The 16,455-nt window shown below is 38.7% G+C and overlaps 1 protein-coding gene across 3 annotated transcripts in view; it reads right to left on the bottom strand.

Moving 5' to 3' along the window:
• Nucleotides 1-16,455, bottom strand: part of Wdr37 (WD repeat domain 37) — a 60,121-nt gene that overhangs the window by 43,151 nt on the left and 515 nt on the right. Inside the window, exons 1-5 of one of the 3 annotated variants that reach the window (XM_059263434.1) lie at nucleotides 16,120-16,317; nucleotides 8,372-8,549; nucleotides 3,202-3,298; nucleotides 835-930; nucleotides 491-555 (exon numbers count right to left, since the gene is read on the bottom strand). In XM_059263434.1, the coding sequence (XP_059119417.1) occupies nucleotides 491-555; nucleotides 835-930; nucleotides 3,202-3,298; nucleotides 8,372-8,509 (396 nt within the window). In that variant the 5' untranslated portion in view covers nucleotides 8,510-8,549; nucleotides 16,120-16,317. Of the gene's footprint in view, nucleotides 1-490; nucleotides 556-834; nucleotides 931-3,201; nucleotides 3,299-5,240; nucleotides 5,448-8,371; nucleotides 8,550-16,119; nucleotides 16,318-16,455 lie in introns of those variants that run through there. The other 2 variants (XM_059263435.1, XM_059263436.1) reach the window with 2 other exon arrangements.

The raw sequence follows: 16,455 nt of genomic DNA, 5'->3' as shown, positions 1-16,455 counted from the left end.
GACAATTATATAGTAATTTTCCAAACAAGTAAATCCTTGCCACTTCAAGTCCATACTAGGCACTTTAAAAGGAAAACCCTTGACTGTCCCTCCATGTCTCAGAAGCACACCCTCACTTTCTTCTTGTACTTAAAATATTGAAAAATAATAATGAAAATGTAACTTTAGCCCACACAGAACTTCACTCCATATAGTTATCTATTATCTATCTCTGAATCCATATACTTTTTAACAAGCCAATTAACAATACAAAATACACTGTTTTTCTAAAGACAAAAAATTACTAATGCATAATATATTGATCTCACTGAAGTTAGTATCTAAGTTAGTATCTAAGCATCTACATTCTGTAGCCATTTAGCAATGGCTGTTTCTAGAAACCAGACATTTTTCTATTACACATTTCTAACTGGAAAATATGCAAGTTAAAGTACACATCTGCACACCGTAAGCACCACATGACTGGCTCGAGAGCCAGTGCCTTGCATACCTTGCTGGTGGAAGCCTTGTAGGTGGTCTTTAGCTTCTGAGAAAGCTGACTGGTACTGTGACTGGCTGTGGAGACAGAGAATTGACAATCAGCTCAAGAACCACAGCATTGCAAAGTACAGCTATGCTGTAGAAAGGGAAACTTAGATCTGTGCACCCACCAAGTCATAGGGACCACAGCAGAGCTGGAAGAGGGACCCAAGCTCTTTCTCATCTGACTTGTATCTGAATTATGTATTCCAAGTTCAGCTGATAGTAGAGAGCAAATGAGTCGGTGTCTTTCATTAAATCTCAGTTCCCTTGAAAAGTAATCTATGTGCAATACTTTACAAGCATTTGTTTTACCTTTTGTTTTGAGCTGGCCCTTACTCAATTCTGCCCCATCAATCGTTTGTCCTTCACCAGCTAAGCGTTCATTAAGAGTATCAATTTCTCTGCGCACTGGAAATAAAAACATTTTTTAATGTAAAATTTGGTCTTAAGTTCAAACATACTCATCACTTCTAAAACTTACATAAGAACATTGTGAGTTAGGACTGTCAAAAAATGATGTGGAAAAAATCCTAAAAAGCAAGATGATAATAGTTTCCAAACACTCAAACCATCATTCCAGGTATCATTCGAAGAACAAAGTCAGTGCTGGGGATGAAGCTCAGTTAGTGGAGTGCTCACCCAGCACGCACAAGGGCCTGGGTTTCATCCCTGCACCATATATACTGGGTGTGAATGCCTACAATCTCAGCACTTAGAAGGTGGAGAAAAGAGACTCAGAAGTTCAGAGTCATTCTCAGCTACATTTCAAGTTCAAGGCCAGTCTGGACTATATGAGATCCAATCTTTAAAAATAAATAAATGAAAGCTCACTCCTGTGACCCTGTGAAGATGTTACTAATGGGGTCTCAAGCAGACGCCTGCATATTCAAATTCTTATTCAGCACAGCTTCCTTTTTGCTGGTTTCATGCACTTAAAAACACTGATACTGTCTGAAATTCAGTGAAATAATTATAGTTTACTTGTGGATACTGTAACTGAGGAAAAAAATTAGTAATATGACTACTGGTATGTGACACTAGAAAATCTCCACATGAGGATTATGTATAACAAAGATTTTAAAATTCCAAAATGAAAAATTAATAGGAAATGTAGGACTGGGAGTATCAGGGAAGAGAAACATAAAAATGGACCATTACAAGGAACACAGTAACTGAAGATACAGAAAACTATGATTCTCCTGGCTATCAAAAAGGACCTTGGGAGAGGCCTCAGGCATCTACACTGTGAAACAGAGAAGAGACTTGCCCAGGGAAGTAACTGTTTTAAAAGCACCAAGTACTAAGCTGGGACCTGACTTGCACACAGGTCCACCCAGCTCTAGGGCCTACATGCTTGTCAGGATACCATGAAGCTTCCTGGGACTGTAGGATACTTGTCTGACCAAAGTTTAAAACAAGTCAAGGTCATGAATAGGCTAAGGCCAAAGGCTCTATACAGCACCCAGGCAAAGAAACTGGGACTTTATCTTATGGGTACCAAGGAGCCACCAAAACTTCTAAGTGCTAGACAACAAAGTTAAAGTACCTTCCAATATTAGTAATTTTTAAAGTTTATTTTTAACTGGGGGAGGAGGTGCCTTGTGACGTGAATATCTTAAATCACAATAAAAACACTCAAAATATTTCAGTTGCTAAAACTCTGATACTTTAAAAAAAAATCCTTAAAATCAGATGCTATACATAGTACCTAACTTTATTTTATTTATTTTGGTTGTTTTTTTTTTTTTTTTTTTCTGAGACAGGACTTTTCTGTGTAGTCTTGGCTGTCCTGAAACTCACTCTGTAGACCAGTTCTTATATACATACATACATACACACACACACACACACACACATATATGTCAACATGTTTTTGGAAATTTTCAAGAGATGATGAAGTTTATATAATTTATGGTATACTTGATATATGAAAAATGAAATGCATTCATTTTGTATAAAACTGCAGTTTTGATTGGTCATTCTGGTAACCCCCTCAAAGATTCTCAAGGCTTAGCCCTATAACCTGTTAACAATGTTAGCCTACAAGTTCAGGGGTTCTGCAAGTAGGGAGGTCATCCTGGAATAACCAGGAGCTCAATCAAGTCACACCTTCTTAGAACTGAAACAGACAGAAAGGCTCTGAGAGGACATAAGAAAAACCATCACATCACTAAAGGAGATGGGCACATAAGCCAAGGACAGTGATAAGGAGGCCTGTCCTAAAAGTACAATTAACTGCATTCTGTCACCATACAAACAAGCAGCAAATGTTTGTCCCTACAGGCTCCAGAAAGGAAGACAACTCTGCCAGAATTTGACTTCATCCTGGCAAGAATCATGCTAGACCCACAGAACTGTAAGAGAATCTTTTTTACGTGTATGGTTATTTTGCCTGCATGATTGTCTAGTGCCCTTGGAGGTCAGAAGAGAGCATCAGAGCTCCTGAAACTGGAATTACAAACAGCTGTGAGCAGTCATGCGGGTGCTGAGAATTGAACCCAGGACTTCTGGAAGAGCAGCCAGTGCTCTTAACTGCTGAACCATCTCCCCAGTCCCAATAATATGTTTAAGTCAGCATGTTTAACAACAGAATAGAAAATAATAGAACCCATAAATATTATTCTCAAAGATTTCTGGAGAGGTAATCATTTTTTAAATACACTGATAGGAGATACTCACATTCTAAGTTTTCAATGTAAAGATTTTCAAATTCTCTCTCTATCTGACCAAACAGTTCCAGCAATGTACTGCGAACTGAGGAAGGCAGTTTGGAATCCTGTACAAAACAAATATCTTTGTTTAAAATGAATGAATGAATCACTTTAATACCAGGCAACAATTTTTTTCAAAGTAAATTATCATTTATCTTAAATCTTACTTTATAACATCACCTATTTTATTGCTTATACATATATGAAGGTTTAAGAATTTAAAATTTAGCTAGGCATGTAGCTCAGTGAGAGCATGTACTTAGCATGCACTTTGGGTTCAATCCCCAATACTCAAATTTTTTTTTAAGACTCAAGTTTCTACAAAGGAAACAATAACCAAAATGTATTCCTAGCAGAATACAAGATTTAAGAGCAAACATTTTACAAAATAACATAACTTTTCCTTTTACACGTGTGAATACAATTCTCTCTGAAGAAGCCATATAGATTTTTAAAGACTGACTGACAAACCAGAACATCTTGATTGTGGATCTCTAATGTTTTAGACTAAGAACCAAAACCATCTGGAACAGCCATTTACTATCAACCTCTGTAGCGACCTAACATCCTGACTGCTAGGTAAACCTTTTAGAATGCACTGGGCACACCGCAAGCATCCAGCAACCTTAAAGCTGAGAATGTCAGAACACCTGAAATCCACAGCAAAGACTCCCCTTCTCTGCTGTAGCCTGCCTGCCAGATGTCCCCAACAATATATTTGGCCAATGCACTGATACATGTCATTCTTCTGTTATGTGACTCAAAAGATCTTGTACCCTCTTCCACACTAGAGCAAGTTATTCAGGTGAACATAATCTGTGTTCTTAGGCCTTGGTCACATATATTTGACTCAGAGTAAATTTTTTCCCTTTGGAGGAAAAGCTTAGTTTTGCATTGACACAGAGGGAACATGAGCTTACTTTATTCAAAAATTTCCAAATTCATAGAGAAGCAAAGCCATTTCCAAAAGTGAAGCTATGTTACAAGTAGCCTACCACACGCTATTTAAAAACAACAAAAACACTATTTCAATGGGCAATGGGCTATTCACTAATAGAGATCTGCCTCATCACCTAATTAGATCCACTGTGCTTCAACCAAAACAAACTAGTGACTTCCTAAAACTCTATAACTAAGACTATTATGAAGAGAGGAAAAAGAAAATTTTGCCTACAAGAACAAACTGTCTAGTAGTGGAGTCACATCCTCCATACCTTTGCACATTTCCCCTCACTTCCAGCTTCTATCTAAAAGGCAGAGTGAAGAAAACAGGAAGCAACATCTACAACATAATTCTAAGTTAAACATATGAACGCTTCCAAGTCATCAAATAAATTCACAAAATAAGTTACTTTCCTGAACATTATTAATAAATAGAAGACTATTTGATATTTTCTATTCTAATCTCCACAAGGATTCTATCTACATAATTAGCATGTGTGCCCCACCTTTCCCCAGCACAAAAAGTATTTTTCAAAAATAATATTCTCAAATACTTCTATATTAATTTTCCAATATTCAAGTAACATCGGTATAATCTTCAAGTGACTTTTCAAGTTTATATTCAACACCAATTGTTGAGACCTGGTAAGTTGCAAATTTAAAAAATATTCATACACACAATATTTATTAAATTACACTTCAGGTTAACTTCTTAGGACTATAAATTTCAAAAAACAGTGAACATTTCCACAATTTGAGTTTTTCAATAATCACATGTTCTCCCATAAATTTTGTAAACTATTTAAAATATATACATACTGGCTTAAACACTGAATCTGGTAATTTTAACATCTCTCTAAAGAACTTCACACTTACAAATTAAGATATAGAACATTAACCTAATACAGTATCATGGCGATTAACCTTCACCTTTTTTTTGATACTATTCCATAATAACCAAAAGAACACTGCAAAACCCTGTATCCAAAGTGATCACTCCTGTAAATCCAGACTACCGACAGTCAGCACATCTCTATTTTCCCACAGCAGTCCACTTATACCTACCATGCCAGCTGCAGTATCAACACTTACACTTTCTTCCCTCCTGTAAAGGGAAGGTCAGCGCGGCCACTCACATTTCATGCTGATTAGTTCCATTCCAAATAACTTCTGTTAACAAACTGTCTAGCTAACAAGGGAAACTCAGAGAGCCAGGAGAGCAGTACACAGGTCTAGGTTGCTCAGGTGAAAGAACTGTGAATTACCTTTTGAAATGCCTACTGTGAGATACAATTACCACCTTATACTACATCACAATGGAAGACAACACTAAGAACAAATTCACCTCATGTGGGAAGTAACTCTAGAATATGCCAACAAACAAAGTAGAATTTTTCACTGCTAGAAGTGTCAGTAAATCAAAAAACTTTTAAGAACCACTTTAGATTGTTTACCTATACTGTCCAATTAGTAGCCACCAGCTACATATGACTATTTAAATGTCAATGTAATTATGTTCTTATTTAAGCTACATTTTAAATACTAAGACATACCAATCATGTTTAACTGCCTACATGTTACAATAACCTTGGGGCACCTTTATCAAAGGTGATAAAACTTTCCATCAAGGAAATCCTACCACACAGTTGTAGTTTTACTCTCTCAAATGGATGAATTATGTATCAAACCTGAATACCCCTGAATGTGACTATAGTTAAGAGTCAAGATCTTTACTGAAGGGACCATTAAAATGCAGTTATAATGGTGATCCTAATTAATTATGACCAGTGGCCTTACAAGAGGTAAGGAAAACATGCAAAGAGGAAAGATCATGTTGCATGCATAAAGGTAGCAATCACCTACAGCTACAAGTAAGGCCTTAGGAGGTGTTGTATTTTAAAAACTTCAGGAAGGAGACACACCATATAACAGGGCCCACCTGGGAGGTTTATTGAGGGGAGGGATGAGAAGGGAGCAGAGAAGGGGGCAGAAACTGGTCCTTGGGATGAGAGCAAAGGAAGAAAAAGAGATGAGAGGTGTACAAAGCACGCCTTTTATAAGGAAATGTAGTGAATGCTCACATGGGGTGCTCTTAGTGGCTGCAGCTGAGGTAAATACTGTCAGAACCCTAAGAGCAGGCCAATACAGATGCCTGAATGCTAAGAGGAAACCCTTCCATACCTTGATCTTGGATTTCATCCTCCGGAATTATGGAAAAATTAATTTATGTTGTTTAAGCCACATAGTTTATGGTTACAATCATCTAGCAAAGTAAATACTGTCTAAGCTCTTTTTATGATTTTTATATCCCTCACTAGATTAAAATGTAACCTTTTATAGAAAGTAGACAAGGGCAGACAGAGTTGATCCTCTATAGTCACATGATTTACACCTGTAGAGTCAACCAACTGTAGAGCAGAAGCATTTAGGCAAAAGCTAGCTAAGATGCAGCATGCCTTGTAATCCCAGTATATGAGGAGCTGTGACAGAAGGATTCCAAATCCAAGGTCAGACTGGCCTACATACAGGGAGACTCTCTCAAAACAATAAAGGAAAAATATGCATTGTAGCCAAAAAAAAAAAAAAAAAAAAAAGCCTGTAAAAAACGTAAAAAACAACTTGTACTAAACAGGGTGACACGTTCAGCATCATTTCTTAAATACAGTGTAACAATTATTTTCCCACTGTATCAACTGGATATCTACTCTGTGGCAGGCCATAATCCTGTGGGTTTCTAGGTGAACACCTACTGTCCCTATAGAATTTATATACTAGAAGTCCCTTGCAAGAAATTGCTTACACAGTTCTAATGAGATCCAGCATTCATGAAGGCTAATTTCTCAGATGCAAGCCTTTTTATTCTACAGCACTATGGCTGATACAGTCTAATTGTGAAAAAACGGTTACAAAAGTTGTTTTGACTAAATCTCAATTGTTCGATTTTACCAATAAAGACTTAGGAGCTAGATGCTGGGGTAAAAGTCTGCTAGCACAGAAAGGCAGAGAAAGCACCCAGCTGACCTTCCTCCTCCACCGATGTCCCAGAAAGTTCTCTTCTTTCTCTTATGCTGCCTCAAACAAAACTCTCAAACTCAATGTCCCTCCCTTCTCCTTCCTAGTCATCTCCCTATCCATCCTCCTGACTCCCTCTTACTCTCTATGGTTTTTTCTTAATAATCCTATGTTCACTTCCTGTCAACTGGTTGCTTGCTCTGCCGCTTGATCTATGGTTGCCTTTATTTGAACCTGTTTACAATATTCAAGCAGAAAGCTCTTGAATTAAAGGTGTGTGCTAGGGCAGAGCCACATCACAACTAGAAACAGGTTTTTCCAATAAATAAACACAATCTCAGGGTTCACAGTGTGATCAAATATCCTGCAACAAAACGTATACGTACATACTTATATAGGCATATACTTCATGATTATTTTAATAAAACACTTTATCTAGACTTCACAGTAATACTTTTCAAAAATCCTAACATTTTGACATCTACAAAGGCACTAGAAAAATACAAGCAAAACTTGTTATCAGTCGTGTATTAGTACCTTCATCAAAGGACCATATATACTCACTATATATGGCAGAGACAAAGACAAAGGCAGGTTAAGTCACTCCAGAAAGTAGAAAAAGCATCAAAATTTTAATTCTCCCCTTTCCTTGAGACTATTAGAAACAGAAAACCTGTCTCAGAAATCTAGGGCTAAACCTCTTAACTAACCTGTACAAAGAATAAAATGAGTTCCTATTGTCATACCTGTATCTCTTTGTTTTTATTATAATAAATATATTATTAATATTAGCTAGGTGTGATGGCGCATGCCTTTAATTCCAGCACTAGGGAGGAAGAGGCATGTGGATCTCCATGAGTTCAAGACCAGCCTGGTCTACATAATGAGTTCCAGGATGGCAAGAACTACACAGAGGCTTTGTCTCAAAAAACAAAAAATAATAATAATAATAATAATAATAATAATAATAATAATAATAATAATAATAATAGTGTAGTAGTAGTAATAAAACAAAGAAATCTAATTCTATCTTTGTGTATGCTGCTGAATTTACTGTGTTCTTTTAAAGGTTTGGTAGTGTAAGCCTTTCTTCTGCTTTAGAAACCCACATGCATTAACTATTTCAATTATACTACAAGCATGACAACCATCTTTAAAATGGGCACTGACCAATGCTGACTTACTTGTCCTTCTAACATCTCTCTTGGTAGTCCAGTCCTCTCTTGTTCTGAGCTGTTAGTTCTTCTTATAGAAAGGCTATGAGATTTGCGCTTTTGTTTTGCTTGGCGAGCAGTCGAACAACTTCCGCTTTCTGTGGGCATTACTTCTAGAAGGTAGTGTCCTGGTCACTCCTGCAATAAGCTAAAGAACAGCAGGGAAAACAAGTACTTCATTTCTGATACAGCAAGTTGAAACAACCAGCAGACAAGGTAAATATGGGGGCATAGACTTTCTTTGTTGCCTTAACAGTGTTTAATTATACTGATTATTTTCAAATACAGATCAATACTAACATCCACAGAAACTTATTTTCCTTCTATTCTCTTTTTTTCTCTGCTGTCTTGTCAATTACCTAACACGCTTAGAATTTTACACTGGGGGCAGGGAGATGGCTTGGCAGGTAAAATCACTAACTGTGTAAGCCTGACAACTTAATCCCTTGAATCCACATTTAAAGCACACACAGACACACACAAAACAGGATGCTGTGGCCCAAATCTGTAATATATACCCAAAAGCCATATAGCTGGACCATATAATACTTACGTTTGTAGTGTTTTAAGGAAGCTCCCCACTGATTTAGATAGTGAATGAACTAGTTTATATTTCCACTAACAGTGTACAGAATTCCCCTTTTCCCTATATCCTCAACAACATTTGGGTTTTTGTTTGTCTTGTTTTGTTTTCTCTTGATGATAGGTGTACTACTGGTTGACACAACTTGACAGAAATCTAGACATATCTGGGAAGAAGGACCCCTAACTGAGAAAATGCCTGCATAGATTGGTCTATAGGCAAGTCTATGGGGGAATTGTCTTGATTAATGACTGATGTAGGAGGGCCCAGCACACTGTGAGAGGTACCACCTGGGTTGTATAAGAAAGCAGGCTAACCAATCCATGGGGAATAAGTTAGTAAACTGCACTCCTCCATGATCTCTGCTTCAGCTCCGGCCTCCAGGTTCTGCTTTGGAACAGACTAGAGGCTGTAAAATCAAATATACCCTTTCTTCCCTGAGTTGCTTTAGATCATGATGTTTATCACAGCAACAGAAAGCCAACTAAGACAATAGGTATTCTGACTGCATGAGACAAAAATCTCAATTCAATTTGGATTTGCAGTTCTCTGATGGATAAAGATACTGAACATTAGCCATTTATATTTCTTCATTTGAAAAGTATTTCTTCAATTCATTTCCCTACTTATTGACTGGATTATTTGCTTTTTTGGTATTTTTTAAATTCTCTATATTCTAAATATTAATCCCTTGTTAGATGACTAGGTAGCCAAAACAAAAAAAAAAAAGAAGAAGAAGAAGAAGAAGAAGAAGAAGAAGAAGAAGAAGAAGAAGAAGAAGAAAAAGAAGAAGAAGAAGAAGAAGAAGAAGAAGAAGAAGAAGAAGAAGAAGAAGAAGAAGAAAATCCTCCTGTTCTAGAGAGTGTCTCTTAACTCCGCTGTTTCTTTTGCTGGAAACAGCTTTTTTAATTACTGCAACCCTATCCATCAATTCTTGATATTAATTGTTTCCTAAGTCACTGAAGTCCTGATCAGAAAGCTCTTGACTATGCCTGTATCTTGAAATGTTTCCCTCTAGCAGTTTCAAATTTCTCATTTTCCATAAAGATCTATGATCCATTTTGATTCAATTTTGTATAGAGTAAATGGTTTTAATATCAATCTTCTACATGTGGATACACAGTTTTCCCAGCACAAGTATGTTTTCAACACTTGTCAAAAATCAGATGCCTGTAGTTGCATGATTGCTGTATCTTAAAACAGTTTTACGAAGGTGAATTTAAAAACTTTGTCAAATAATTCTAATATCAGTGTCATATCTGTGCCAGCACTGTTTTAGTACCCCTCCCTCCCTCCCTCCCTCCCTCTCTCCTCTCTCCCTCTCCCTCTCCCTCTCTCTCCCTCCCTCCCTCTCCCTCTCTCCCTCCCTTCCACCCTCTCTCTCTGAGTTGAGATTTTCCTAGTTCTTCATATGCCAACTGATTTTTAATTGAAACCTTGACCTTTTGGACATGATACTATCAGTCTCGGGATTTGTTATAGCGTGACTTTCCTAAAACCGCTCTGGCAAACAGGAGTACTGCTTAGCTACTGCCAGGTGAATAAGGAAGGCAGAGATTCAGTTAAGGCTCCCTGCTCATGTGCCATCACATAAGGAAGATTCCAAGTTACTGCTGAGGGGTAGCACCCAATAGTTCAGCCTCCTCTTGGGCCCCACTCAGATCATGGCTGAAAAATCAGGGGTGTTCATTACTATTCCCCAGTCCTGCCACTAAAGAGGGTAGCCTCTTTTGATTTCATGCTTTTGGGTGTTTTGCCTGCGTGTATGTCTGTGTGCCACATGCATGCCTGGTGCCCACAGAGGCCATAAGAGGGCATCAAATGCCCTGGACCTGGAGTTACAGGTGGTTGTGAGGCACAATGTGGCTGATAGAAATCAAACCATAGTCCTCTGGAAGAGCAACATGAGCTCTTAACTGCCGAGCCATCCTTCCAGTCTGCCTCTTCTTGAATATCTGTTAGGTCTTCTCTGATGCCCACTAACTAAGTAGGAAAAAAGAATGAGCACACAAGCATACCCCAGCTCTTCACCTAGCCTTCTCTGATGCCAAGTCTACAGAGAAAGGCATCTCATTACCATTTGTCATAGAGAGAGATCTAGCTTCTTTCTTTCCGTCTTTTTCTGTTGTTTTTCACTTGAGCCCTTTGCTGTTTCTTGGTTGCAGACTTCTACAGCATCAAGTTAGGAATATATAATGGAAAAAGTAAACTAAATTCTATGTAACTTTTCAGATCCCAAAGGACCTAACCAGTCTATTTACCTTTTTCCATCTTTCAGTCTTATTTTGTTTTATGTATAATGTCTAGTGTTCCTAACTATACTTCATTTTTTCCTTATGAGAAATTATTTTTAATAATGTGTTAGTCTCTCCCCTCCTCTTTTTTCCCCAAAAGCAGTGTTTTTTATTTCTGGAGTTCTAGCCTCATCAGTGGTGGGAAAGCAGGAAAGATCCTTTTATCATTCCAGGGGCCTCTACAATGCTGGAATATTATTAGCGAACACATAGGCATGTGATATCCTGGATTTGGTAAACTAATGACAACATTTAGTCTGCTAGAACAACAAGGTGTCAACCAACCTTTGCTTCTATAAGAACCCTGGATTTAGAATTTGCACCTACAACTCCCATTTGTGAAACTTAGAAATAACTGACAGAACAGAAATGAAGTTGCAGTTTCCACCATGTAGTCAAATATCCAATTAAAGTTCTTCACTTATTTTTCAAGAAAACTGGTTGACTCAGTTTAGCTGCTGCTGCAGTAGCTCTAAGTCCACAGTCAGAATTTGCAAACTCACACTTGTATATCCGAGAACCTTATTCTTCACCTATCCAATTAAAGGACACAACAGAGTATAGTCTCATTTTAGCATTCTGTATGCAGCTTTTTGACACAGTATGTACAGTTTATTTCCAATTACCGCCTCGTATTTTCTGTAACTGGGATATGTTGTTAGCTGTCATTCTAGGCATCACAGGCAATGGTTTTAGTTCTCTTGATCAAATGAGTCACTGCTGGAATCCAATAATTTGCCGGGTACTTTTTTCCAGATGGCATTTACTAGTGTCTTTCCTCTAACAGCCACTGATGTAAGGTTAATAGTCTGAGAAGCAGACTGTACTTACTAAAGCTAGCCCCCAGGTTAAACAAAATGGTACTGTGGAGGCCAAAACCAGCACTGGATCCACCAGACATGTCTACACAACCACATCATTAAACTCAGTCTCTGTAGCTGTAGTTCCTACACCACAAGTACTACCAGCCCCTCAGAAGCTGTAGTCTGTTGTGAGTCTCATGACACCTTTCTTCATTTTTATTTTTGCCTCTATATTATATCCTTTACCTTTCCCCCCAGCAATCCATAGTCCTGTGCCTGGTGACTTAACTGAATAAGAAATACTTAAGACATTAAGGAGAGACACATTTGAGTGTATGAGAGAGTAGAGAGGAGGACATCTTAGCTCTGTACACCGCCACCTCAGGGCTGGGGTCCGGGACTGAACGCAAGGGAAGGAGAAAGCTAGCAAAGCACCAGCTCTTTCTGTGCTTCCTGACAGGAGCCATGGACCGAAGCACTCCTGACAACTTGCCTTGATGGGCTGTATTCCTCTCAACTGTGAACCAAAATAAGCACTTCCCTGCTTAAACCTCTTTGTGTTAGAAATTTGGCCTCAATGACAAGAAACTAATGTGGGTCCTATTATCATGTCTTTCCATTCATACCACATCTATAAATAGAAGTAACCGAAGGCTACAGGCACTCTCTTCATTCCAAACTATGGACTGGGATTAACAAGAAAGTAATTGGAGAGGTAGAGGCAAGGAGACCAAAGTTCAAAGCTGGCCTTGGCTGAATAATGAGTTCAAGGCCACCCTGGCCTACATGAAATCCTGTCTCAAAAAACTAAAAAGAGCCAGGCGGATCTCTGTGAGTTCGAGGCCAGCCTGGTCTACAAAGCGAGTTCCAGGAAAGGTGCAAAGCTACACAGAGAAACCCTATCTCAAAAAACCAAAAAAAAAAAACCACTAAAAAGATGATTCAGAGGTTAAGGGCCCTTGCTACTCTTCCAGAGGACCCAAGTTCAGTACAGGAACAGTTGGGCTACTCCAGCTCTAGACTTCTAGAGTCTAGAGGATCTGATTCCCTCTTTTGGCTTCTGTGGCCACTGCATTCGCATACCATGCACTCATGCAGATACAATTAATTAAATGTTTGAGTTACTAAAAAAATTCAGAGGTTTGGGGTTTGGTATCCTGGCAAGAAGGACAATGAGGCTGCAGCACTCATAAAAGAAACATTGAAATGGTATACGCAGAACCCAAGCTAGACAAGTGAAAACAGAAAGAATAGCGAGTAAACGGAAGAGAGTCAATGGTGGGCAGATCTGAGGTTGAAAAACTACCACAAAGGGTTGCTTATGAGACTTAAATGGATCGATAAATACAGAGGCACTGATCCTCACACAAAATCACTGTGAGGTAGAATTTTCAAATTCAGTAAGTAGTCCAATAGTATTTTACAAACTAAACAGTATATTAATCAGACAACTGAAAAGAGAAGGAAAACTGTTTCACTCTGAAAATAAGATAGGTCTACCTGGGCATAAGAGCATGCCTTTAATCCCAGCACTTCTGGGAAGAAGGGATTGGGTAGAAGCATGTGGATCTCTGAGTTCAAGGCCATTCTGGTCTACATAGAGAGTCCCGGGACAGCCAGAGCTACATAGAGAAGGACTCTGTCTCAAAAGGGGAAAAAAAAAAAAAAAAGGTCTGGGACAGGGTGTACTTCAATGGAAAGGAGATTGCTAAGCATGGTTGATACCATGGGTTTCATTACCAGCACCACACACACAAAAAAAAATTATTTTAAAAAGTTACTTTTACTATGTACTACTTCACCTATATACATTTTTTTTTAAAAAAAGAAAGAAATTTGAAGCTCCAAAACTTAATTATTCTCTTTCAAAACACTCACACTCAACAAGACAAATCAGCATATTAAATGGAAAGCTACAATATAGTTTCCTCCTGCACTCTTAACTGATTTATGGTCTATCAAATACATTTCGTCTTTATTACGTGCTGTCACAGGCATATTCTCTTCTCTGCTATTTGTAAGCAAGACAGAACTATACATGTCCAATTTTAGTGCCGCATATTTAACAAATGAATAAAATCTCTACACACACTGTTAATGTACGAATTCACCACCTTGGCAAATGGTATAACATTAAACGACATCAATGGACACTTAGCTTTCTCTCTTTTCAAAAGGTTCTTTTTAGTATGTATGTTCAATATTAAATTGTTATGACCTACATCATCAGATTTTTATTAAGTACATAGAACCAAACCAGGAGCTTGCTACAGTAGTTTTAAAAGCAGTATAACAAACTCTTAATTTATACTTTTACTTTAAATAATATAAAACATTACTCTCCATTTCACACCTTGCAAGAAGGACTTTATTTTTCTTCCAAGAAAAAAGATACTTGCCTTATTCCAAAATAAATAGTTGGTTTATTTCAAAAGTGATAATTATATGAAAAGAATTGTTATACAATTTGCAGGTGGTAGTATAAAATGTCACTGAATATCCAGAAGTTCAATAAATTAATACAATTAATATTTTATTGTAATAATACTTTTAGATTAACTCTTAGAGGGCTGAAACACTAATGTAATATCTAACCGGTATCAGAGGAGAGAATGGTCTCTACAAGCAACCTTGGAAACCTGTCACCAGCATTAAGTTGCTTATAATGTTCTGTCACTGGTGAGATAAAAGCACAGGATGCATACTTATCGATTCTAAGGGTGACACTTGGCTGACAGGCATCATTAATTAAATAAGCTACCACCCAGATTTTTTTAATCTTAATAACTGAAAAAAGAAATTCAAATCTAGAATGAAATTTAATAGAAATAAAGAATTTTTTTTTCCTCAGAGATATCTGGACAGGATAACTGACAAACTCTTAGGAAGAATAAGAATAAATTGCTAGGGGAAATACCCAATCCCAAGGATTTTAGCTAAAGTCAAGGGCAAAGTAAGTTAAAAGACCAACAACATACCTATACAAAAAGAAGTATCAACACGGGGTAAGAGAACAGGAAGGAAACATACCTAGTAAGGTCTTGTATCCAGAACTTTTTGCAAGAAGTCTTGAAATACACAACCTTCCAAGAGCAAAAATGTGGGTGACATAAACACTAAGGTCATGCTGTTACTACATGTGGCCCCTGGCCACTGTTCTACTGGGCAACATTAATAGAAGGCCTCTATTCCACTTAGGTTAGATCATATTTATATACTATATTCCACTTAGGTTAGATCATATTTATATACTATGCTCAAGTATGGGGACTAGATGTCAAAAGGAATTTACAAACGCTTGAATTTGATCAGCAAAGTAACCAAACAGCAAGGAAGGTAGCATAACTGAATATTTCTTAGAAAAGGGAAAAGTATCCTGGAGGCATATTATCTTAAGCTGTGTTACTTAGAGGTAAACAGTTTCAGTTATGCTTTGAAAGCAAATTCGTAGGCCAGAATAATCAATTTAAAGGAAACCCATCTGAACTTCAAAGAAACTACCCAGCAATCTACATTCGTGCAAGACAGTGGAGTAGAGCTAACGGACCTAGTCTTCAAGCACAAGGAACGTCATAGAATTCAAGTTGGATGATAAACCTCTAAGAACCTGATCAATCGTTCAGTTATGTCGGCTCATAAATTGGGATCGCATATCTATGCAACTTTTTGGTAAAAACGGGCCTGTTAAGATGTCTTAAAACTAATGTCTATCTTCGGAGGTGGAAGTGTACAGGGGAAAGAAAAGGAGAAGTCTTCAGAAAGGGAAACAAAGGCGTGGCGGGGGTTTACCACTTCAGCATCTGCTCACCCCTCACTCTCCGCCCCCCACCCTTCCTCTTTCCCAGAGGCCATACCCCCCGTCTTTGCGGGATCGAAGGTCACCATCTTCCAAGGGCTTTCCCCCAGAGCACAGGCAACCAGGCAGACACCACTTGGAGACACAGAGAAGCCAGAGGGAGCGCGCAGGGTTAGGACCGTATCCCTCACCCACCTCGAAGCCTTGACCAGCTCGTCCCCACCGCCACCCCGACACCTCACCTCCTCCGGGCACCCGGGAAGGACGCCAAGCCAGACAGCTGGGAAGATGGCGTCACCTGTCACAGCAGCAGCACTCGCCTCCTCCTGGAGCCAGCCCGTGCTGCACTCAACTCGTTGGTCCCCAAGCAGCTCCCCGGGCCGACCCAGAGCAGCGGAGAAAACCGGCCTATTCCCGTACTGACACGACCGGGCGACCCGAACTGGCGCGCCCGCACTTCCGGTAAGTGCGGAAGTCCCGCCCCCAGATACACTCCACAACCCACAGACCGGAAGCCACGCCCCACGCCCAACGGCTACGGAAGTTCTTTCCTGGTTTCCTTCGTACTGTCCCACGGG

This window comes from Peromyscus eremicus, chromosome 5 (assembly GCF_949786415.1).
Source record: "Peromyscus eremicus chromosome 5, PerEre_H2_v1, whole genome shotgun sequence".
In the NCBI taxonomy this organism is placed as follows: domain Eukaryota; kingdom Metazoa; phylum Chordata; class Mammalia; order Rodentia; family Cricetidae; genus Peromyscus; species Peromyscus eremicus.
Note: the sequence above shows the minus strand (reverse complement) of the source record. Positions and strands in the feature narration are given on the sequence as shown.